At 39.5% G+C, this 20,649-nt stretch overlaps 3 protein-coding genes across 3 annotated transcripts; 2 read left to right on the forward strand and 1 right to left on the reverse strand.

Annotated features, from left to right (window-relative positions):
- Positions 1 to 21: 21 nt before the first annotated feature.
- On the forward strand, positions 22 to 5,601 carry LOC137944920 (endoplasmin homolog). Its single transcript, XM_068790734.1, has 15 exons — positions 22 to 131; positions 314 to 440; positions 522 to 675; positions 774 to 854; positions 1,034 to 1,145; positions 1,244 to 1,370; positions 1,452 to 1,590; positions 2,170 to 2,284; positions 2,430 to 2,614; positions 2,723 to 2,938; positions 3,046 to 3,214; positions 3,313 to 3,448; positions 3,583 to 3,733; positions 4,674 to 5,078; positions 5,172 to 5,601. The coding sequence occupies exons 1-15, from the start codon at positions 65 to 67 to the stop codon at positions 5,418 to 5,420; spliced, it is 2,433 nt and encodes an 810-aa protein (XP_068646835.1). The 5' UTR covers positions 22 to 64; the 3' UTR covers positions 5,421 to 5,601.
- A 521-nt stretch (positions 5,602 to 6,122) lies between these two features.
- On the forward strand, positions 6,123 to 16,955 carry LOC137944921 (calmodulin-lysine N-methyltransferase). The gene is made up of 7 exons (XM_068790735.1): positions 6,123 to 6,285; positions 6,764 to 6,947; positions 7,101 to 7,180; positions 8,374 to 8,434; positions 8,570 to 8,685; positions 9,070 to 9,202; positions 16,432 to 16,955. The coding sequence occupies exons 1-7, from the start codon at positions 6,180 to 6,182 to the stop codon at positions 16,712 to 16,714; spliced, it is 963 nt and encodes a 320-aa protein (XP_068646836.1). The 5' UTR covers positions 6,123 to 6,179; the 3' UTR covers positions 16,715 to 16,955.
- Positions 16,956 to 18,188: 1,233 nt separating this feature from the next.
- Positions 18,189 to 20,524, reverse strand: LOC137944922 (thaumatin-like protein 1). The gene is made up of 3 exons (XM_068790736.1): positions 20,132 to 20,524; positions 19,325 to 19,994; positions 18,189 to 18,765 (listed from the first exon to the last, which is right to left on the reverse strand). The coding sequence occupies exons 1-3, from the start codon at positions 20,187 to 20,189 to the stop codon at positions 18,552 to 18,554; spliced, it is 942 nt and encodes a 313-aa protein (XP_068646837.1). The 5' UTR covers positions 20,190 to 20,524; the 3' UTR covers positions 18,189 to 18,551.
- Between the last annotated feature and the right edge of the window lie 125 nt (positions 20,525 to 20,649).

Below are 20,649 nucleotides of genomic sequence, written 5' to 3' on the forward strand. Positions count from 1 at the left end.
CCAATGATAATAAGGAGGGAGCTAGATTTCGCAACCTGCTCAGAGAGTAAGAAGCTTGGCAACGATGAGGCAGTGGACGCTTCCTGCTGCTTTACTTCTCTTGATACTCCTTTCTATCCTTCCGGATCAAGGTAAATCGAGTGGTTTTCTCTTCATTTTCGTGCATTGGTTCATGGGTTAAAGGTTTGGCAGATGAAGCTCATCAATGTCTTACTCTTTTTTCCTTTTATGTTGAAAAGCATTTTCTGCATTGCTGGATGCGTAGATCTGGTTATTTGTACATATTTTTAAATCGCGAGTTTCTGATCTTTAGGCCGTAAATTACACGCGCATGCCGATGAAAGCGCCGATTCGGGCGAACTTGTGGATCTGCCTAAGGTTGAAGAAAAGATCAGTGGCGTTTCTCATGGCTTGTCGACCGATTCGGATGTCGCCAAGAGGTATTTTAAAAGGAGTCCCTCTGTGTTTATGTTTTTCCTTTTGTTTTGAGTTTTTTTTTTTTTATGATGCTTTTGGTGCAGAGAGGCGGAGTCTATCTCACGGAAATCTCTGCGGAGTAACGCAGAGAAATTCGAATTCCAGGCGGAGGTTTCTCGGCTGATGGATATCATCATCAACTCTCTTTATAGCAACAAGGACATTTTCTTGAGAGAACTGATTTCTAATGCTTCTGACGTAAGTAGATCTCAAGGGATAAAGCTTAATACCTTTAATAGGAATGTTAACGGTTTCATTTCGGTTAAATCATTTGTTTTTGTGTCTGCCTTTTTTAGGCGTTGGATAAAATCAGATTCCTCGCACTCACGGACAAGGAGGTTTTGGGAGAAGGAGACAACACAAAGCTTGAAATTCAGGTTAGTGACTGCTTTAGTATTGGAAATCACGTTAGCGTGAATAGTGACCAAAATGAGATTTTTTTGTGTTTTTTGTTTAAAACAAACACTATTTATTTATGTACCGTGTTTAAAAAGCTCATTGCTGTTTGAGTACATAGTCTGAAGTCGGAACTTCTCTTTTCTGTCATTATGTATAGATTAAGTTAGACAAGGAGAAGAAAATCCTTTCTATTCGTGACAGAGGTATTGGGATGACAAAAGAGGATTTGATTAAGAATTTAGGAACGATCGCAAAATCTGGGACGTCAGGTATTCTTCTACTTGACCAGGAAAAACTTTTCTCAGATAATTTATTTGATTCTAGAGGAAAGAATATTCATTACTTACATGGTTTAACCTTTCTGCAGCTTTCGTTGAGAAAATGCAAACAGGAGGCGATCTGAATCTCATTGGGCAGTTTGGAGTTGGTTTCTACTCGGTATATTTGGTTGCGGATTATGTTGAAGTTATCAGCAAACACAACGATGACAAACAGTGAGCCCCTGAAACCATTAAGTTTCTTAAAAAAGTTGTGTTTTTTCCTTCTGGCTGTTTAATTGAAATTTTGTTCTTCAGGTATGTATGGGAGTCTACCGCTGATGGAGCCTTTGCAATTTCAGAGGACACATGGAATGAACCATTAGGTCGTGGTACCGAGATCAGGTTACATCTCAGGGATGAAGCTGGTGAATATTTGGAAGAAGACAAATTGAAGGTGTATATCTCTGCTAGTTGCCCATTTGCTTTCTTTATCAAATGTAATGTGTTTTCATTTGTATAATTTGCTTGCTGTTGATTGGGCCCTTTACTCAATGACCAATTGGGGGAGGGGTGTTGGGTTGTTCCTGTGTGAGTTATTGGGTTTAAGTCTAACTGGGGTTATGGGGTGTAGTTTATGTGTGAACAAATTCCTATAAAGATATAGGTGGCATGGTGAATTGACTGTTCAATTTTCTGGAATATGACAATTCATAGAAAGTGGCGATTTGGTGCTCCATCTTGTAAAATTTTTTAAAGATAAACATATATGAATTTTCATTAAGGATTCAGACCTTTTTTTTTCCTCGCTTTACTTTTGTTTTCACTATTACGCTAGTGAGAATTTTTTTTTTTCTTTCCACTGTTTCCTTATGTCTTTTTATTTTTCAAAACTGTTTGTTTGTTAAGCTAAATAATGGTGTTTATTTTTCATCCTCACTCTCTACTTTGTTTTAGACTATGTGATTGATGACTTTGGTATTGCCCCTATGTATGTAGTAGTTTAGGTAGTTGATAAAATATTATTTGATTGTAGGAATTGGTGAAAAGATACTCTGAATTTATCAACTTCCCTATCTATCTCTGGGCAAGCAAGGAGGTTGAGTCAGAAGTTCCAGCAGATGATGATGAATCAAATGAAGAGGAATCAAGTATGGTTGTCACTCTTTTCCTAGTCTTTAAAAACAGAAGTGTTCTGTGCTATAATCTCATTCGTAGTGTCTTTAACGATTGCTGCAACTTTCTATTAGCTTCCTTCTGCTTGCTCTCATCTCTTATTGTTGTTACTACCAACAGCTGAAAATTCATCAGAGGAGGAAGAAGTAGAAGAGGAAGATGGTGAGAAAAAGCCAAAGACAAAAAAAGTGAAGGAAACAACTTATGACTGGGAAGTCTTGAATGATGTGAAGGCCATATGGCTACGCAATCCCAAAGAGGTTACTGATGAAGAGTACAACAAATTTTACCATTCTCTTGCAAAGGTAAACTTCCTTACTTTCAGAAAATGAAAAAAGCTAGTCAAACTCGTTCTGTTTGATGATAACTTCTTCCTAAAATGTTGTTCTCACAAGGCTAGTTTCTTCCACCAGGACTTTGGTGATGAAAAGCCAATGGCTTGGAGTCACTTCACTGCTGAAGGTGATGTAGAGTTCAAAGCTGTCCTGTTTGTTCCTCCTCAGGCTTCACCTGATTTGTATGAGAGTTACTACAATACCAACAAAGCCAATTTGAAGTTGTATGTGAGACGAGTCTTCATCTCAGATGAATTTGATGAGCTTCTTCCAAAATATTTAAGCTTTTTGAAGGTATTTAAAACTGTCTGTACTATGTCTAGATCAATTCTTTTGGTACTTTGAATTTTATGACTGTCATGGGCTTTTGGAAGCTTAATTTTTCTCTGGTTGTTATGCAGGGTCTTGTTGACTCTGACACCTTGCCACTCAATGTGTCTCGAGAAATGCTTCAACAACATAGCAGTTTGAAGACAATAAAGAAGAAACTCATCAGGAAGGCACTGGACATGATCCGTCGTATTGCTGATGAGGATCCTGATGAGTTTTACACTGGAGATAATATAGCTGGTATAACTTTTAATCATCCTTTTGGATCAAACATCTTTCTTGACTCTGCTTTTTTTTTTTTTTCCATTCTAATTTTCTTTTACTCCAATGGTGAACAGAACTCAGTGATGAAGTGTTGTTGAAGAGAGGATCATATGCTAAGTTCTGGAAAGAGTTTGGCAAGTCCATAAAACTAGGCATTATCGAGGATGCAACTAACAGGAACCGTCTAGCAAAGCTTCTTAGATTTGAAAGGTAAAGGAGATAGTTTCCTTTTCATTTTGACTTATAACATATCCCTGGAGAATAATTTGGGTACAGTTTGTCTTAAGTATTCACTTGGTTTTCTTTCGGTTTGATGGTTAACAAGTTTATGTATTTTCTTTCAGTACCAAGTCTAAAGGGAAGCTAGCATCACTGGATCAGTACATTTCTAGAATGAAACCAGGGCAGAAGGACATCTTTTACATTACTGGGACCAGCAAGGAACAGTTGGAAAAATCTCCATTCCTTGAGAGGCTCACCAAGAAGGACTATGAGGTACTGTTTGATGAGAGTTATAATAAGGGCCTAGTGTTATAACCAAATTACATGACCATATTATGCTCTGACAACTAGCAATTATAACCCTTGAGAACTTACTATGAGAATGTGATTGAAAATTTTACATTGCCATTGCCTGCCAAAGAGTAACGACACTTATAGGTTTAATTAAAAAAAGAAAAAGAAAGATAATCTTAGGTACGGGATTTACTATAGCAGCTACAAGGATGCTATCTTTTCACTTTATAATAGAAACTTCTATTGCATTCTGGGAGAAAGTAAACAAAATTTCAAGAGAGAAATCTTCTCTCATCTGTCTTTGGTTCCCCTTTTCTTCCCTCACCCATTTTCTCCTTTTCTTCCATTTTTCGTTTTATAAACAACTGTAAACTTCCTCATTGTATGTGATAACAATTCTTATCACCTTGTTGTTGAAAGTTCTAAATTCTTTTTTCGTAAAAAGCAATTTGCCTCCTTGTCTATATGTTTGAATCTGCTTGGATGATTTAAATTATCATTCCTCATTCTACATTTCACAGAAGAGTGCCCCGTGGTTCTAGTTGGAGTTTTGGCCTTGTATGAACTACGGAGGGTTTTTTCTGTGTGAGGGTTTGGACAATTGTATGCCCACATTTCTTCCTCTTGAGATTTTTTTTTGTTTTGTTTCTGTTTTTGTCTTTTTTGGAAAAATTCATATGATAGGTTTATCATTTAGATAAGCATAATGTACTCTGCTATTTAGGCATCTTTACTAAGTTTTAGAGTTGACCACAGGTAAATGAAAATATTGGATCTAAGAAAAATGAAAAGATTTACCTCCTGCTCTTTGTTCATCTTTTAATTTTTCTTTAATCATATTGTATTAAAAATAGCTGATCTCTCACATTTTTTTTTTAAAGCCTGAAGTATCTTAAATTTGTATTTATTATAATTGCAGGTAATTTTCTTCACAGACCCAGTAGATGAATACCTGATGCAGTACTTGATGGACTATGAAGACAAGAAATTCCAGAATGTGTCCAAGGAGGGCCTCAAAATAGGGAAGGAATCAAAGATCAAGGAACTGAAAGAGTCTTTCAAGGACCTCACCAACTGGTGGAAAGATGTTCTCAGCGGTGAGAATGTGGACTCGGTGAAGATATCCAACCGGCTGGATAACACTCCTTGCGTGGTGGTGACTTCGAAGTATGGGTGGAGTGCCAATATGGAGAGGATCATGCAAGCACAGACTCTATCTGATGCCAACAAACAGGGATACATGAGAGGCAAAAGGGTTCTCGAAGTCAACCACAGACATCCAATAATTAAAGAGCTCAGGGAGAGAGTTGCCAACGATCCACAGGTACCAAATATTTTTCTAAGCAGGTTTCTTTCCATCTCTAGTAAATTTGTATCTACTTACAGCATGTTAACTGAAGTTGGGCTTTGATTGCAGGACGAGAGTTTAAAACAGACCGCTCGCCTTGTTTATCAGACAGCGTTAATGGAGAGTGGTTTTCTGCCTAATGATCCAAAAGATTTCGCTTCTCAAATTTATGATACAGTGAAATCCAGTATGGACATTAGCCCCGATGCTACCGTGGAAGAGGAAGCTGACGTAGAAGAAGAGGAATCTGCTCCTAAGGAAGCTGAAGCTAAGGAAGACGAAGAAACGGAATCTTTTTCTGTCAAGGATGAATTGTAGGCTGTCATAAGAGTGCCTCTTAGATCTTGTTACCTAAGTGAAGGCCCGCAAAATGTTGCTCACCATTTTAGGATTCTGAAGAGGAAGTGAACGGCCGTCCTCGTGGTTAGCTTCTAAGCATTAGCCTAAGCAGCGGAATTTTGACTTGAATGTACTTTTAATATAATTCAATTACGCTCTAGATTTAGTCTTTTGGAAACGAGCCACCTATTCCCATTTTCATCATCACGAAACTGTGAAGCGTTCTTGCAGAGCCTGCTATATGTGATCCATCCTTGAATTCAAGAATGCCATGTCTACTGAAGATTAGCTATAATTTTCTGGTTAGAAATTATAGATAGCAAACTGATAACGTAGTAGAGTCCATTTCAACCGTATGATTTGTTCCATTGCGGTAGAATTTTTTGATAACACAAACATCTTGGACTATATTAACTGCAACCGTCAAAACAGTCGGTTTGTACTTGTCGTCTTGAACTGGCCCAGGTTGGTCAAATTTTTTGCCTGTAACTTGAAACATGGAGATGCTGTGGCTTGTGGGTTAAAATGTAATGCGCATGGGTAGCGAATGCAGATCAGAATGTGGAGTTCCTGGACAAGGGGCTATGATTGAGAGTTCATAATTAAGAGTTCACAGCAACAATCTTGGCTATCTATCGAATGTTCCTTGAAAGAAACTGAAACAGAAGCAAAACGACGAGAGAAGCACTTCATATATGACATTATAATTAGGGCGTAGTTTTCAACTCCGACGCTTCGATGCCGCCAAAAATACCACCAGCAACGAATAACACCTCGTCGCCCACGACGGCTTCTCTCAGGTGGGACATCCTCCGCCGCGCCTTCCTATCTCGTCCTCCACCAGGTACCGGTTTTTTATCTCTCCTCTTCTTGCTCCATAGTTATGTACAGACTCCATTCTTTACTTCCTCTTTCTAATATTTACATCCAAAGTAACGCTTAAGGATTTTTTTTTTTTTTTAATTTGCTCAAATCAACCTGACACTAAGTGCTGCGTGCTTTAGATTGCCTTAAGTCCAATGTAATTCATCCTTTTAACTCGACTACTTTGAATCTAGTTATTGAATTTTGTGAAAAAATCATGAGAAGCTCCAACTTGTAGCTTGTTTATCATTTCGTCATTCTCTGATGATCACTTTTAACACAGCTCTGCTCCATCTTGCCTCTCGAGGATTCTTTATTTCCTTTTTCCTGTTACTGAGAGACTTTCATATCATTTTAAGTAACTTTTTCTAATTTGGATGTTATTATGGTCTTCACTGTCTAGTGATTGTACTCAAGTTTGGTATGGCTTACTCGGGGTGGATGGTATTTTTGCACAGGTGGTTCCTCCGAAATTAGTGTAAATTGCATATCTAGGAGGACAAGACGTGGCTTTAACTTGATTCCATGGCATCTCGATGTGTCCACAACTGAAGAATCAAAGCCTAAAGATACAGATGGATTAACAGATGTTCATGTTACCTATAAGTTGCCAGTTGGGGGAACTTCGACACTTGTTTTGGTGTAAGTTTGGTACATTTATGAAAATATAGTCATTGTTTCTACTTAGAGGTAAACCAAATGTAGTTACGGTCCAATTGCGTAAGGAAAGATTGTTTTAGCTGTTGTATGTTCAATTCAGTGATCATTACTTTGAGACGTCTCCATTTCTTGCAGCCAAAGAGCAGAAAACCATGTGGACCTCAAAGACTTTGATGTATCTCATAGATACAACATTGACAGCACTGGCCTTGTGTGTAAGTTCTTCAAGGCCCGTCAACTAAGTTTCATGGAGGACAATCCGGTCGAAGAATGTTTTTGTCTATTCTCTAAATCACACATCTAAGTTTCTTGAAATCACTATTAGATTCCTAAATGGTTTCTGTGAAGCACTTTTCAACATATGGTCGTGTTAGGGTTCTACATTTAAAGCCTCCTCCATTGTTTGGCATTGTTAGTCAGTTCCTTCAGCTCATTTGGAATGGAGCAGTCACCTAAGGTTGCTTATTTTGTCTAGAATCTAGTGGCTTGATTTCTGCTGTCATGGCAACATGTTGGTATCCAGGTACACAGACTGAAGGGAAACAACATCAATTGCCCATGGTAAAGGAACTTTTCTGATTGGAAAACCTCACCATCAGATCAATAGATTCAGTGCCATTGTTAATTGTAGCCTTCCCTTTCAGAATATAGTGATAAGTTGAGTGACACTATCCAGTATGAAAAATATGAGATTTGGGGAGAAAATAGAAGAGAAAAGATGAGAAAAGGAAGCCCGGAAGAAGAGCAGCCTTGCTACCTTGGAGAGAGTGCCAGAAAGGCACGTCCTCCTTTATAATCAGGGTTTAAGTGATAATTTATAAAAGGACAAAAATGCCCCCCAACACTAAAAATTACATATCTCCTAAAATACATGTCTAAATTGAATGAAAATTGAACCAGAGATAAAATATGACAGTCTATCTAATAGTCATACTATAAGAGAAAAATGTAATGTGGGAAATGACTAAAATACCCCTGGACTGGTATTTTAACTCAGTAGTTATTTGAATTTTCAACTGGGTGCTATGCAGGGTGATTTTGTTTTTTTCATATTGTAGTTGCTACACGAGCTTTTGTTGATAGCCAGCAGGCTTCTCATGGAGGTGATGCCCTGTGGCTTTGATGTTATTACAGAGCTCTTGTCTTTGCCAAATTCATTATTACCTCTTTCTATTTTTTCACATCAAGTGTATCAGTAATTTTATCTCGTCTGTTAATTTATTTTAATTTGTATTTCAAGTGTATGTTGAGTGGACTTGATTCTTTTGCTGCAGACTAGTCATTTTGCCTCTTTATCCTTCTTATTCATTGTCATGTGCCGATCTTTATGAATTGGGTTATGACGAACCATGAATTTATATAATAGTTTGTAACATGTTCATCCTTCTTATAATTTTTCTACAAACAGGTCAGTGGCCATCAGAAGATGTTCTTGCTTATTTCTGCTTGACTCATGCTGAGATTTTCAGGTTTATGAAAAGCTATTGAATTTCTACACTTGGGAAACTTTCTTTCGTTGCACTTTGCAAGTGCTTGCCACCTACTTCATGCATTTATGTTGTTTTAGATAAAATTTGCTTTAAGTGTTCTACCTTTTCAACCAGGTCCAAGAAAATTCTCGAACTGGGTTCTGGCTATGGATTAGCGGGATTAGCTATTGCAGCTAGCACAGATGCCTCTGAGATTGTTATTTCTGATGGAAATCCTCAAGTTGTTGATTGTATCCTTGGATCCAGTTGTGAAAAAACATTCTCTGTTGTATCTTTCTGGTATAAAAATCCATGTTGATGCTATTGATCGCATCCCGTATTGATTGAGTTGTAGTTTTATGAGCTCTTATCATCATTATTTCCAGTGTGTTCTCCAAGACTGAACAAATATACTTATCTAGATTGGTGTATAGATGTGCACGAGAAATATTTTCTGATGGCAGTTTTAGTGATATTAATGTCCTGATCAGTGATTATAGACAATCATTTCAGTTATCTATTTGAAAAAATGATACTCTTTTTGGATTTAAATTGAGATAGATCTAGGTATCTTCAGGTGTTGTGGTTTAAATTGCCAAGAGTATCCTCTAGATTTTGGTCTCTTTAACTTTTAGACATTCAGCGCAATATCCTTGGCAATGCTGGAGCTTTTGGTCATACTAAAGTGCAGGGTATGGCTTTGCACTGGAACGAGGAAGTAGCATCAGATCTCAGAAACACATTTGATATCATCATTGCCAGTGACTGGTAACTTCCATTTCTGTTCTAAGGCACTTATGAGCGGCAAGTTCTGTCATTGTTCTTGTGCTCAAGTTGCATCCCTCTCTAAAATTTTTCCACATTCACTGAGTTTCATGTCCAGCCATGTCCTTATAAAGTCCACATAAAGATGAGAGATTGCACTGAAGTTGCTTATTATTTCTGTGGATATGTGCAATTTGGACCACATGCACTAATATTATTGAAACTTCAACAAAAATATTGATTCAACCTTCTTTTTCTAATGAAACTTGACTGAACCTTCTTGTCTTCAAATTATCTATGTTTTGGACACCATTATTTGTTGTCTAGATCTCAGATATACTGATACTCCGTATGACAAGTTGTTTTGAGAAGATAAATTATGTTAAAATTGGACTTCTAGGAATTTCTGGGAAATTGCTCTTTTAAGTTGAGTGAGAATTAGTCTAGGAGATTGGTTACGTCTGTAAGGAAGAATATTCTTGAAGGGTTGGATGATGAGCTTGAGAGCAATACATTAAGTAAAGGTTTGAAGGGATTGAGTTAGCTGTGTGCATGCGGTGCATATTTTTAAAAATTCAGAAGTGCCGTATTTGTTCTGTCAAAGAGCCTGGAAAATCTTCTATAACATGAGCTATTGGTACAAAATCTTGAGTAGTTACTTGGCCAAAGTGACTGAGCGGAAGCAGAAATGTGACCTCTTCTGATAGGCTCTGGCTCTTTGCCCAAAGATTCTCTTCTCCTTTGCTATAATGACTCAGGAAATGTTATCTCGTAGGTTTCAATTCAAGGAAGTCATCATCCCCATGGAGATTATGCTACACCATGATGAAATAGGTATTACACAACAAATTGGAATTTGGAGCTACCCCCTTGACAGCCAATTCTCTTGGCTGTTCATTCTTGTGCTAAACAGGGAATATTTCAGTTCCGAGTTCCAGAGCATACCTGGGTTTGGCTCTTCATGTAACCTTCATTTCAACAGAGCCTCGGATGTTGATGAGATATCAGACACCTCCAACCTATTAAAGGCACCGGATTTGTGCATATCAAAGACAAAGGCAAGGTACCTTTCAAAAAATAAAAAGATAAGATAAAAGCAAGGATGAATTAATCTGGTCCCCGACAACAGCAGACAATCACTTTATAATCAAATTCTTGGTTTCTCCTCTAATTCAGAAGTGAATAAATGCTGTCTAGTTTCAAATCTTTTTGGCCCTCCAAAAGTCTTTGCACCTCTTACGGACGGCAGCACACAAGAAGTACTTAAATGTGAAGAGCTTCAAAAGAGGGGATTCCCAGTGATAAACTCGTAAGCTCTGTGGCTCAGTTGATGAGACTGTTGAACATTTATTGCTGCAATGTCCAATCTCCGTTCTTGTATGAGGTGCTGTCCTCTACAAGTAGCATTCAGACTGCTGCACTGAAATGATTTCCAGATTTCCTAATCCATGCCTAGTTGAATCTCCCTGCAGCTGGAAAAATCCTTCAGAAGGCAGCATTCGCTGATGTTCCTTGGCTAGGAAAGAAAGGAACTACAGAAAATTTAATGGGCCCGTAGCACAGTTGGCAGTCTCACTGAAAGCACATTTCAGTCAGTAATCACTTGGGCAAATACTTGTAAAGGCCTTCCTCCTCTACCTCTTTCTATCATTGGAAAATGATTTCCTCCTTCACTAATCAATAAAGAATCCAGATTGCTTGATGTTCCTTCCCCCCCTCTCCTCCTTCCGATCTTTGATGGAAGCTCCTTTGGCAATCTGGGGCCCGCTGTTATTTGGAGTGTCAATAGAAATCATGAGGAGTTATTATCCTACTCAGGCCCTATCTGAAGCTGCAACTCGACCGAGGCTGAGATCCAAGCAATTCTCCTAGGCATCGAGCTGTTCAGTCAGCATTTTTCAGGCCCAATTCTAATAGAAAGGAACTTGACCATCATCCTCAGTTGGATGAAGGAATTCTCTTCTTCCCCTTGGATATTCTTACTCATATTTGAATAAAGTTCCTAACTGGTTGTATCTTGTCATCATATCGTTAGAGCAGCAAATAATGTATCTGACAAGTTGGCCAAAGAAGGAACTTTCCCAGAACTCTGTAATTGTTGGAAGCTCTCCTCTTCTTGTAGCTTGAGGGTTATTGCCTTCTTGTACAGTTGATCTACAAAATAAAGCCAATCAACATTTTAACGAAAAAAATCAGATATTGCCACCTCTCAGTCTCTAGTCTTCAAGAATATTCCCCATGAAGCCAATAGCTTATCAGATCAATTAGCTAGAGAGGGAGTTTCTCGGAGGCACCTTACCATTGGGAACTCTTTCCAACTGCCCTGGTACCATGTATCTTGTTCTAGTACTTTTGTGAATAAAAGTTATCACCATTTTCCCAAAAATAAAAAAGGGCAGGTCCATTGATAGGAAAGGTGACTTGTCTGTGTGAGAAATATATGTAAACAACCTTGGAGGTTGTTAGGGTTAATCGTGAGGGGTATGCTTTGTTATTGGGATTAGGCACATTTGTAATAGGATGGTTATGATTGTGTTATGACCATTAGATTTGATTGAGCTGCTATGTTCTGCTGATCTTGCAGGCTTTGTTTATCATACTAGTGGTTGGAACAGCTTAATGTCTGGGGTTGTTGATCCTGATCAGACATATTTCTGGGCTTTTTACTAGATGTGCATGCCACTCTGTTGTTAGTGTAATCTATTTGTGCTAAGGACTACTGAGCTTGAAATCTTTACAAAACAGCATATAATGAAGCTAAACATTAAGGTTGTAACCGCTAGATCTTGAATGCGACATCTGTAAAAGGAGGTCAGACCTAGGGCTTAGGGGGGATAATTTGCTAACAGCAGATTAGAATGACTTGTGGTTAAACCTTTGACTGAATAGCCATGTTGGAGGGGGTTTCTTTGTGTGAAATCTTGGCTTCAAGATTCATGGGTGTCTTTGATATCTTGGGTGTTTGTTTGTGGTCAATATTAAAAAGCAGACGGGGATCTAATGGTTTTAAAAGGAAGAAAGAATCTACATCAGATGAGTTCTTGCTACAATCTGATAACATAATGTGCTTTACGTGGTGTATCATTATGACCTTTTTTTGTTGTTGAATGACATTATTATTACTACTACTTACTATTGTTGTTGTTGTTGTTGTTGTTGTTCTTCTTCTTCTTCTTCTTCTTATTATTATTATTATTATTGTTGTTGTTGTTGTTCTTCTTATTGTTGAATTTATGGAAAAGAGAAAAATTTCATTGACTTTATGTAATCAGAGTATATGAACCTCTATTTATAATAGAGGAAGGTAGTAGAGTCCAATTACAATTAAACTACCTTTGTCCCAATTACACCTAAACTTTAATACCCAAAGATAAGTCCTAGCATAATTAAATAACCCAATATAAGTAGAAGAAACATGACTAAACTGAAACTCTACTGTGAGACTTGCTTCCATAATAATTTTGGCTCTGTAAGACTTCTTATTTTGTAAGACTCATCATGCCACCTCACGTGATCATGGTGGGTCCCATTAGCTCTTGTGATCAGGGTGGGTCCATATCTTATGGGCTTGGGCCCATCTTCCAACACACTTGGATATGTGGGCCTTCCTTGGTCGTATGGGCTTGGGACCCATCTTCCAACACTCCCCTTCAAGCTGGGGGTGAGAGAACATCATCAATTCCTAGCTTGTTGCAAATGGTGTGTAGGATCTTCTCATATAAAAATGACAGTCCTCCATATCTTCCAACACTCCACTTCACACTGGTGGTCTCTTCCATGAGGCCCAACTAGCATAAGATAAGTGAGAGTAAAATCACTCCAAGCCCTATGACATTGCTCCATACTCCAATTATAACCCATGTTGGATGTGGGGCACACTCCTGTCTTCTGTAGGTAGTGGGTCTATACGCAATGCTCAGAAGTGTAATAAAACTCCTCCATCATCGTGTCTAAACCCCAAACATCGATTCTCAAGTGGTAGGAGTAATAAATGCCAATTAAGGGGGGGGGGGGGGGGGGGGGGGGGGGGGGGGGGGGGTTGAGATAACATAAATGTAGTAATAAGCTTCTCCATCACGGTGTCCCAACCCGGGGCACTGACTCTCAAAAGTAAATGAGTCATAAGTGGGTAATGCTTGTCATTCACAAGATGGCGATAAAAGACCCACAAATATATATATAAAAAAATCTCAATGTACTTAAAACACCCATATATATGTATTTATGTATGGACTTAAAACATTAACCGAAGCAACACACAAGAGGTTGGCCCAAAGGAGTATTTGAGAGTCAAATAAAGGATGGTAGGAGAGAGGTTGTCAAATAACCAATGGGTAATGGGTAAAAAGACAAGATGTTGAGGCTACCACTTCTTCAATAATAATGTCTCATCCAAAGAGACACAATAGCTGTACCTGAAATGGGCCTGGGCCCATATAACACGAACCCAAATAATAAAAATCCTTGTAAAGGACCCATGAAATAATCTGATGCGAGTATTTTCACCAAATAATATGTTAACCAAAGAATATGTTGCGAATACCTTAAAATAATAATCCAGTCGGAGAAATAGAATCGAGTTGTTTCGAATCAAATAGTAGACCAATATAGCCGAGTTGCGGCAGAAATATATGTAAAACTTGGGACTCGGACCCTTATATCCGATGCAGAAAACAAGTGGGCCAAGTCGGGATGACATGGACGAGTTGACCCGGACCGGGTTGAGTCGGTCCAAGTTGGCCCAATCCGCTAGGTTAACCCAAGCGGAACAGATTGAGTCTAGCGCCCGCCCGTTGGGTTAACCCGGCGGAACAGAACCGAGTCGCTCGGTAGATTAAAATCGCTACAGCACCTAAGTTGGCATTTTATTTCAAGTCATCGTCTTCCTCCCGGTCGAACAGAGCGGGACAATGAAAAAACGTCTACAGAACGTAATCTCGGTAGAAATAGAATCTCGATAGAGATACTCGGCAAACAATCTGCGCGATCCAGCTGAGTAATTAGTAGAAATAGAAACGAAGCTTCCGAAGACGGAAAAGATCCTCGGAGAAGCAGAAGAAATCGGAGAACGTCTTCCTCGCGATGCCAGTGTGACAGCAGAACCAGGTGAGCCGGTGAAGGGCTTCCAGTAATAAATCAATCCAGCAGAGAGTTTCCGAAATAAAGTTTCTAACAGCTGGTTTCCGAATGAAAATAAAGTTTCTAACAACTGGTTTCCGAATGAAGTTGCCAACCAACGAACAGGAGTTGCCAAAATACGCAGCTGCAGGGAATGGAAACTTTCCGATAATCAATGTAGAACAGAGGAAGGAAACTTTTTGAAAAACCAATTCTCCAGTCTCTAACGGAAACTTCCTCTATTAATGGAACAATAGAAACGTCAAGGATGACTTGGCGAGATTAACTCGGAATGAATCCGATACCATTGAGCAGACGGTCTGAACTTGATTACAGCAGCAACGAAAATATGATTACAGCAGCAACGAAAATATGATCTTATGAGAGCAGCAACGTGTCCTGCTAAATATAAGCAACCATCTTGCTATAGCCTGCATGATCTTTAATATGGAAACTTGCAACCTGAAACTTCTCCTGAAAACCAGCATCAACAATCGACACCTCTGCCTCTCCGCCTCTTACGATTAGGAGAGGTTAGCAGTATGATGACAATCGCCACAAACACCTCTTACCATGAGGATTGAAGGAGCATTAGCAGCAGGCGTAACAGAGATATAACTTGAACCAGCATTAGCAACAGGCGTAATAGAAAATAACTTGAACCAGAAATCGTAATCCAGCAAGATAATCAGCAACTTCTGTCAACGATGAACCAAAAATGCCTGGAAATAGAATAACAGTATAGAGGTGCTTTAACGTAAAGCAAATAACGGGTATAGGGACTGAAAAAAAAGATAAATACGAACCTAAATTGCTAGAGATAATAGATCATAAAAGGATCACATTATCTTTGTGGGTTGACCGAGTCAACTCACAAAACTTGCTCTAATACCATGTTGAATTTATGGAAAAGAGAAAAACTTCATTGACTTTATGTAATCAGAGTACATGAACCTCTATTTATAATAGAGGAAGAGGAAGGTAGTTGAGTCCAATTACAATTAAACTACCTTTGTCCCGATTACACCCAAACTGTAACACCTAAATATAAGTCCTAACATAATTAAATAGCCCAATATAAATAGAAGACTAACATGACTGAACCACCTTTAAACTGAAACTCTTCTGTGAGACCCGCTTCCATAATAATTTTGGCTATGTAAGACTTCTTATCGTGCAAGACTCATAATGCTACCTCACGTGATCATGGTGAGCCCCACCAGCTCGTGTGATCATGGTGGGTTCATATCTTATGGGTTTGGGCCCATCTTCTATCACACTTGGATATGTGGGCCTTCCTTGGGCATGTGGGCTTGGGCCCATCTTCTAACAATTAAAATTATTATTATTATTGTTGAAACTTGGGATTCCATGATGTATAATCACAATAGAAAAGGATTAAGGGGTGAGAAGAAGAAGGAGAGTTGTGAAGAGAACGTTTTAGGAGGAGAAGAGGAAGAATGACGAATTTGGAGAAAAAAAAGGAGGATGATTAGGGTAATTTACTTCTCCAAACCCTCCCCCTTAAGTTGTTTTTATAGATATCAAAAGTACTAATTTTTCAAGAATACCCTTCACCCTAGTAAGAGTGAATAAGAGACATAAATCATGAATTAATTACATTAGTGCCATCTTTATGAGATAATTTTTTATTTACCGTCATGCTATCATCGTGTAGGCCTTCTCCTTGCTCTGTGGGCTTGAGCCCATCTTCCGCACACTTGGGCGTGTGGGCCTTCCTTGGTCGTGTAGGCTTGGGTCAATTTTCCAACAATTATTATTTTGTGTTTCATTTTATCTTTTTAAGACTGTTATCTTGGTTTGTTAAAATTTCATCACCTTATTAGGTTAAATTGACAATTGCAGCCAAGAAAGATTTCATAAAAAGCATTTGGTACGTTGTTTCCAGAAATGTAGATTATATCTTGGGTATGGTAGAGACAAAAGTAAAAACGACTGAGTTAGGATCCTTTTGAAGATTATCATCAATAAAGATGACAAAGACAAAACTGGAAGCGTAGGAAGCTAAGATATTTTGCTAGTTTCCTGATGTGTACATTCTCTTTTCCTTTAGGCCTGTATGTAATTTCATCTTTTGTTTTTTTTTTCAACAGTACGTTCTTCAAGGAATTTCATAATGGCCTCGCTTTTATCGTCAAAGCCCTTCTAAAACCTTCAGAGAGTTCAGAGGCCTTATTTTTCAGCCCAAAGAGGGGTAATTCCTTGGATAGATTCCTGCAAAAAGTTGAAGAGATCGGACTGAAATTCAGCATCCAAGAGAAATATGAAAACAAAGTCTGGGAGCTTCATACCAGTTTTCTTAATGGCAGCGATTCCTCTTGGCCAAACTATGACAAGGATCACTGCTACCCTTTACTTATCAGAATCACTTTATGAACTATTACATTCGTGCTCATCTGATTAGTAAATCTGGCTTTTCAGCGGCTATGTGGTTCGAAGATCAAGCTAGTTTTGTGGCAAGGTATCCTGGATATCTTCCCTTTGATTACTGCTCTGAATCTTTGAGATTATAAAATTGTCTCTCAACAAATGATCTTGTGCTCAAATATTGCTAGAACAAATGGATCATTTTACTCTGATTCATTTCTAAAACAGCATAGGAAGCATGTTAAATATATTGCAGCACATTATGCCTTATGATTTAGGAATGATTGCTTTACAGGACAGCACATCATCATCATCCACACTAAAATTGAACCCAAATCAATTTCTAAGCATATTGTACCCCGGAGGTTCTGTGTACTTATACTGTATCAAACACTCTAAAAGCAGGTACCTGATTTACACAAAATTTATGAGCACCTGTGACTTTCTCCTCCGCAAAAAAGTGTTTTCCAATCATCTACATTTATAAACTTGAAAAGGCATAAATGGTGGCTTTGCTAGTTCTTTGTAGCTCGGTGGATACAACCTTTTGACGGTGCAGGAGATTCCCTGACTTCCCTTTGGCATAAAGATACATAAGTAGCCGTCCGTGAGTTTAAAATGGTCCACCACCCAGAGAAACAAATCAACTGCTTCTTGAGTAGTTTATCTAAAGCAATTCTAGTGGGAATCTAACTATTATCAATTCAATTTCCCACCAAATGAAAGCCTGATTTGCTTTGCCAATGCAGTTGATTGTTCCTTTAATTCTGGAGAAAAATAAAGAAAAATTCATATTTGATTAGATGCTTTTGCAGATAACATAGACAATGGCTACTGATGAATCATCTCAGGTGCGGTTCCAAGCTATCGTGTGAAAGCTCCGAGCGACAGATCCGCTGCTACAATCCAAGAAATAATTGAATCCAATCCTTTGTCTTAAACTTCCCATAGACTGAATTCTCTTCACTCCCTCTTTTCAATTTGGCTAATCAGCGAAACTTGATCATCGTGCAGATTCTTATCCCAGTCCCATCAATTTAGAGGGCCGATCCTACTTATCAATCCACCGACTCTAAAGCATCATGGCCACGGAAAGTATCAGAACCCAACTCTTGTTCCTACTTTCTGCATGAAAACTTCTCACCTACAGTGAGTGAGATTCCGATCTGGTCCTATCACAATGGAGATGGCTTACCCATCATAAATGTCCAGAGTTTCTTCAAAACCCGTCAAAGCTTGTCCTAGAGCAATGTTTCAACAATGAAGGAGGTCCCACTACATCACACCACTTTATTGAAAGTCAGAATGGTGTTAGAGTAAAGTTTCGCAGCTCCATATCCCACGCTTTCACAACAGCTAGAGGGCATTTTATAGAACCTTTACTACTGTGATCTGCCATTGATGGAAACATCTGGAAACACTACTGATGTTTTTCATCATTTCCGCGTCCGCAACAAGGACCGGAAACCAAAAATAAGAAAGAGAAAGGAACAGGTAGCAGCAGCAACCCATCTTCCATTTAGTATCAATCAACCACCCAATCTTGCAATTGCAGTAAAGTGGAGGCAACAAGATCCACCAACCATCGAGTTCACTTTTTTTAATGAGTAAGGATAGGATAAAAAAATGTAAAAGGACGGCTACAAGTACCAGAGCAAGCTTTGCTTGGCTTGTGCTTCACATGGCTAAGACAATTCTTTCACTGGTTGCAACTGAATGAAAACTTTTTTCTAATATTAACATCACTGTATCTGAATCTCAAAATGGGTTTTACAGAGGAACATCAGCAGAGGAGCTTGATTGGTTGATTTTCCTCCTTCGTTCGGAAGTGGGGAAAGGATAGGAGTTACAAAAAGAGAAGCAAAATGACTGAGACAAAAATGACAGCGGAAAAGAATGAAGATAAATGAGACAACGCGAGCGTCCTCGTCGCATCTCCTATAGCCAAGCCTGCTATGTCTGCAAGCATCACTGCACCAGCGCCTGTTCCGCCATTGTCTGTAGTGGCTCCGGTTCCCGCTGTTTCAGATGTCTTTGGAGGATCTTTAGACGATTTCTGACTGTCAAAACATTAAAAAAAAAGAAAAAAAAAGCATTAAACATAGCCGAAGATGTCGAGGAAGACAGAACTTTTCACTTTTCCTTTTCTCAGCTTCTTTTACTCTAGGAATCTAAACAAGATAATGACCCCTTCTTTACTAATCCAGAGTTGGAGAATTCAATAAAACATTCATTACACAACCCAAAGATCAAAGAAGAACTGTTAGCCTCTCAAATTTTCAACTTCTTTTTGAGAAACCCACTATGAAGTGGGTCTTTTTCTCCAAGACGCAAAGATGAAAATGATGATAAAAATGAAAAACACTAAACCCATCTGTACCTACCAAAGCGAAGCATATAACCCTAACAGAAGAAAGAATCAGTAAAATCTGTAGCAAATTGATAAACAAAACCACTCTTCTGGACAACGACAATGACAGGGGACTAACCTCTCCGTAGAGAGAGAAAAAGAACAGGCTTTCTCAAGAAAAATGAAGAAAAAGCTTGAGAGTTGAGAAGACAGCGAAACAGAACAAAACGCAGATGGCTTCAGTTTTGGAGCGTTTCTGGGTGTTTTACCTTGGTGGACCAGGACAGAAGGTGATCTCATAATCCGCTCCAGAACACGTAAACGTACTCGTGGCGTCGTCGTAAGCGTAGCTGTACGATTTCGGACACGCAGACTTGAACATCTCGGAGTACACTGACGGCCGGCATGTAGTCGGTGACGAATACTCGCCGCTGCAACAATACTCAGGCGTGGCGAAGGCCTCGCAGGCGCTTCTGCAGGCCTCCCCGTCACCCACCCGGAGCTCCGTTGGGCAACGCCGGTTCAGGTCGACCATACATCCGGTGGACTCGCAGGTGCCCGTCCCCCCACTGACGGTAACGAACATCGGCAGGTTGTACCCGTCGACAAGGCTCACGTCGTAGAAATCCTGCGTACCGGAGCCGAGCGTGAACTCCGCAAGAGTGGCGGGTGGGGCGGCTCCGGCGCCGTTGCACTCCACCTGGCTGGATCCACAGTCACCGGTGGCACAACTGCCTTGTCCTGATGAGTCGAAGTTGCAGCCGGTGCGGCCCCAGAAACGGCCGGACCAGCCGGTGGGAGCTTGAAAGACCCGCGATGTCCCTTTTGGGAGCTCAAAGCCGGTACTTTCTAGACTTTGGCTGCCCGCACTTGAGAGAATCCCTGGCCAGACTGTGTAGTCACAGATATTTACGAACGTGAATGTCGCTCCCATCACCCCTGCGAAAACCAACAAACAACTCAGGTCCCGTAAGACATTGCAACAACGAAACAGTAACAAAAACCAAATCTTGCTTCAGTCACTGGGTCAGAAGCCAGGACAGAGCTCTTGCATCTACATTTCCGCACCGTTATACCTTTAGAAATGAAGAAAAACAAGAAACCCAGAATTTGAGAACAAGAGAAGACATCCATGGCAGCTCTATTTCCTTTGACAGCTTCTTGTCCTTCGTTTTGCTGTATCTGTTTCTTTCCCTCTATTTTTCCGTGCCTTCTACTACCCTTTCGAACAATACCCAGTAATTCTCCTACTGGGCTTCAAGAAACCTCCCTCCTGGGGTTCTAAGAATCTGACTCTAAGATATTATTAAAAAATTGCATTGATGAAACAATGGCGTTTTGATCTCGTCTCTAAAGGAATCAGAAGCCAAAGAGAGAGGGGAACAGTAACCAAGACAGGCCTTTGCAGACGAATAACTAAGAGGTTGGTGATCACCCAGACAATGGTTTCTCACAGACCGTGCTGGGCTGACTGCCGCCTGTGAGAATAATCTCCTCCCCTTCCGCGAACCATGTATTTATAACCCAACCCCTCCAGTGCGTCGCGGGTCCCTTTTTCCTGTGGGTCTCGAGGGACTGCTGAAACTGGTCAAGT

This window comes from Aristolochia californica, unplaced genomic scaffold (genome assembly GCF_029961685.1).
Source record: "Aristolochia californica isolate CCGP_79_NKW_82.1479 unplaced genomic scaffold, dmAriCali1.0.hap1 SCAF_11, whole genome shotgun sequence".
In the NCBI taxonomy this organism is placed as follows: domain Eukaryota; kingdom Viridiplantae; phylum Streptophyta; class Magnoliopsida; order Piperales; family Aristolochiaceae; genus Aristolochia; species Aristolochia californica.